Source organism: Nannospalax galili, unplaced genomic scaffold, assembly GCF_000622305.1.
Source record: "Nannospalax galili isolate Female #2095 unplaced genomic scaffold, S.galili_v1.0 scaffold2994, whole genome shotgun sequence".
Taxonomy (NCBI): Eukaryota; Metazoa; Chordata; class Mammalia; order Rodentia; family Spalacidae; genus Nannospalax; species Nannospalax galili.
The window spans coordinates 50,350-52,790 of record NW_008334049.1 but is presented as its reverse complement, the minus strand read 5'-3'; the positions used below and the strand labels follow the sequence as shown (position 1 = coordinate 52,790).

Below are 2,441 nucleotides of genomic sequence, written 5' to 3'. Positions count from 1 at the left end.
GAAGTAACATCACATTAAATGAAATTTGTTTCCTACTGTTTGGTTTTGGTATTCAGTTTAATCAGTTTAAAAGTGAAATAACTTATTGACTAGATGCCATTTTTAAGCTCCAGTATGGGGCGTGCTGGGCGCCAGGTGTGGGGTGCGCGGGTATCTCGGGTCCCCCACACAAACCTAGAGAGTCGTGGTGCGGGTCCCGCGGGCTTCTCCGTCATGCCGCGTCCCGCGTTGCTGTCCGACGCTGAGGTGCCGTAGGTCTCATAGCACCGTGGCTCCACGTCTCTGTTGTGGCTGCGGGTCTCTGCTTCTCTGCAGCTTCCCTGCATCTTTCATGCCTCTCTGCTGCTGGGGCTTTGCCCAGCCGAGTCCCGCCCTAATTTCACCCGTGCACTTTCCTCAAGATGCGAAATCCACCAGCTGCTGGATCACATGGGAGAGTGTGAGGGCAGCTAAAGCTGGGATCCGTGAGTCAGTGATGGAAAGACAGCTCTTCCTGGGAAGGCTAGATCGTAGGCAGTGAGACAAGACTCAGCTCAGTCAGACTCAGTGTTACAGCTCTTTATTCAATAGCTCTGAGTGGCTCCAAGTCTCAGTGTCCTAGCTCCTAGCTCCTCTTCTAGCTCCAAATTATTGAGAGAAGACTAGGATATTTTTATACTGTAGGGGCAGTGGTAAAAGCTTTAGCTGATAGGCACTTTGCGAGATACCCTATTTACATATGGAAGTAGGTTCCTGCCATGCTGCCAGACAACCTAAAAAATCACACAGGAAAGCATGGCATTTCCAGAGCCAGAGGCCATGTTTATGTGGCTGCTACTTCACAAAGGAGTCAGGAAAAATGCCGGGAAGGCACTCTGCTGTAAAAGGAGTCTCTGCATATGGCTCTGAGCTCGTGAGCTATCCGGACATGGAGAAACTTCTACTTTACACAACAGAGGTCCCCAACATCTCCTCCTCTTTGATTTAAATATGAAGAAGAGCCATTACCAGCCCTAAGGGCTGGCTCATCTCATCTCAGGAGAATCCAAAGTCTGATAACTGACTATGACCTGTCCTGTAGTGATTTTCAGCAATAACAGTAACTGTCAGCAAAGAAATCTTAAAAAACAGTGAGCAAGCATAATACACCATATTATCAGAGGGCAACAAGGGATAGGAGCCATGCAAACAAGGGATTGCTAAGCCAAATAGATTACAAATTTTTTGAGAGTGTTAACACTGGTTTCAACAACATTTGATTCATTCACAAGGGAACAGCATCTTTTCCCAATATTATATACCCTTCCCATGTCCAGTAGTTATTAAGTCCAATGTTCTTTTGTTGTGAAGCATAATTTCTGGCAAGAGAGTTCATTTTTTGTTGGAGAAACTCCAGGCTGTCAGTCACTGATGTCACAGCTTAGTTCAGCTTGTCTCAGCCAAGGCAGGATCAGGTGCAGCTTGTAGTAACTGTTGTCACAGCAACATCTCCAGCATCCAGTGTAAGCTCGATTTCTGTCAGCAGGGGGAAGAAGATTTTTCTCTGCTGGCAGCTCCTGTAAACATTAAGTTAGTGAAGTCTTTTCTGTCCCTGGGTATAGAAGGGTGGTAACTGGTACTGTTGTCGGTAGAAATCTATTGCTGGATGCGCAAGAGAAGGCAATTAGACATTGGGGTAGGTGGGAAGAAAGTTAAACTTGTTCCAGGACATAGTCGGTCTTATTTGATCCTCTGTCTTTCTTGTAGAATAACATTATAAGTTAACACATACTTGGCTGCTGGTGTAAGCTGTTGAGAGACATGAAAGTTAGCTGTGGGGTACCTAGAAAATGCACCTGAGTAAAATTTTGTTATTACTCCATGTCAGCGTTTGTCCCATGGATCTGATTTTTTCCTTGAAAAATAAAATCTCTATAACATGGTATTAGGGAGAGTGGGGGCTGGCTGAAGCGTTGGTGTTAAGCAGGGTAAAGACAGCCATGAGGATGACAGAGAAGGAAGCTCCAGGAGGACATCTGTGGCGTGCAGTTTCCACTAGGTCATGGATCTCTCTCCACATGATCTGGTGTGGCTTTGGGTGTCGTCTCTGCCTCTTTCTTTTCTTTGTCTCTGTCAGGGTCATGCAAGCCATTTTCTTCATGGGCAGCGAGGTATCGGACATTTCTAGCTGAAAGCCAGATAGGCTTTGGTTGGTCCTGTGGAAAAACACAAGCAAATCCTCTCCCTGTGGTCAACAAAGGATATGGCCCTTTCCAGAGTCCATCAAAGGGGTCACTGCATTTAACCATGATGGGTGGTACTGGGTGTGTTTGAGCCCAGTGTCGGGTGATGAGAGGAGCATCTGTCCCTCTATATACATTAAGTACATTAAGGGTAAACAAGGCTAATGTTAATTGAATATTGGGAGAATATGTTGTTTTAGCCTGTCTTTTTAATTGGTCCTTTAAGGTTTTGTGGGACCT

General features: G+C 45.7%; 1 protein-coding gene across 1 annotated transcript in view; it reads right to left on the bottom strand.

Annotated features, from left to right (window-relative positions):
* LOC103730732 (olfactory receptor 10AG1-like) overlaps positions 1-326 on the bottom strand; it is a 15,841-nt gene extending 15,515 nt beyond the window's left edge. The window contains exon 1 of the mRNA XM_008828997.2: positions 175-326. Within this exon, the coding sequence (XP_008827219.2) occupies positions 175-326 (152 nt within the window). The remainder of the gene's footprint in view (positions 1-174) is intronic.
* Positions 327-2,441: the final 2,115 nt, after the last annotated feature.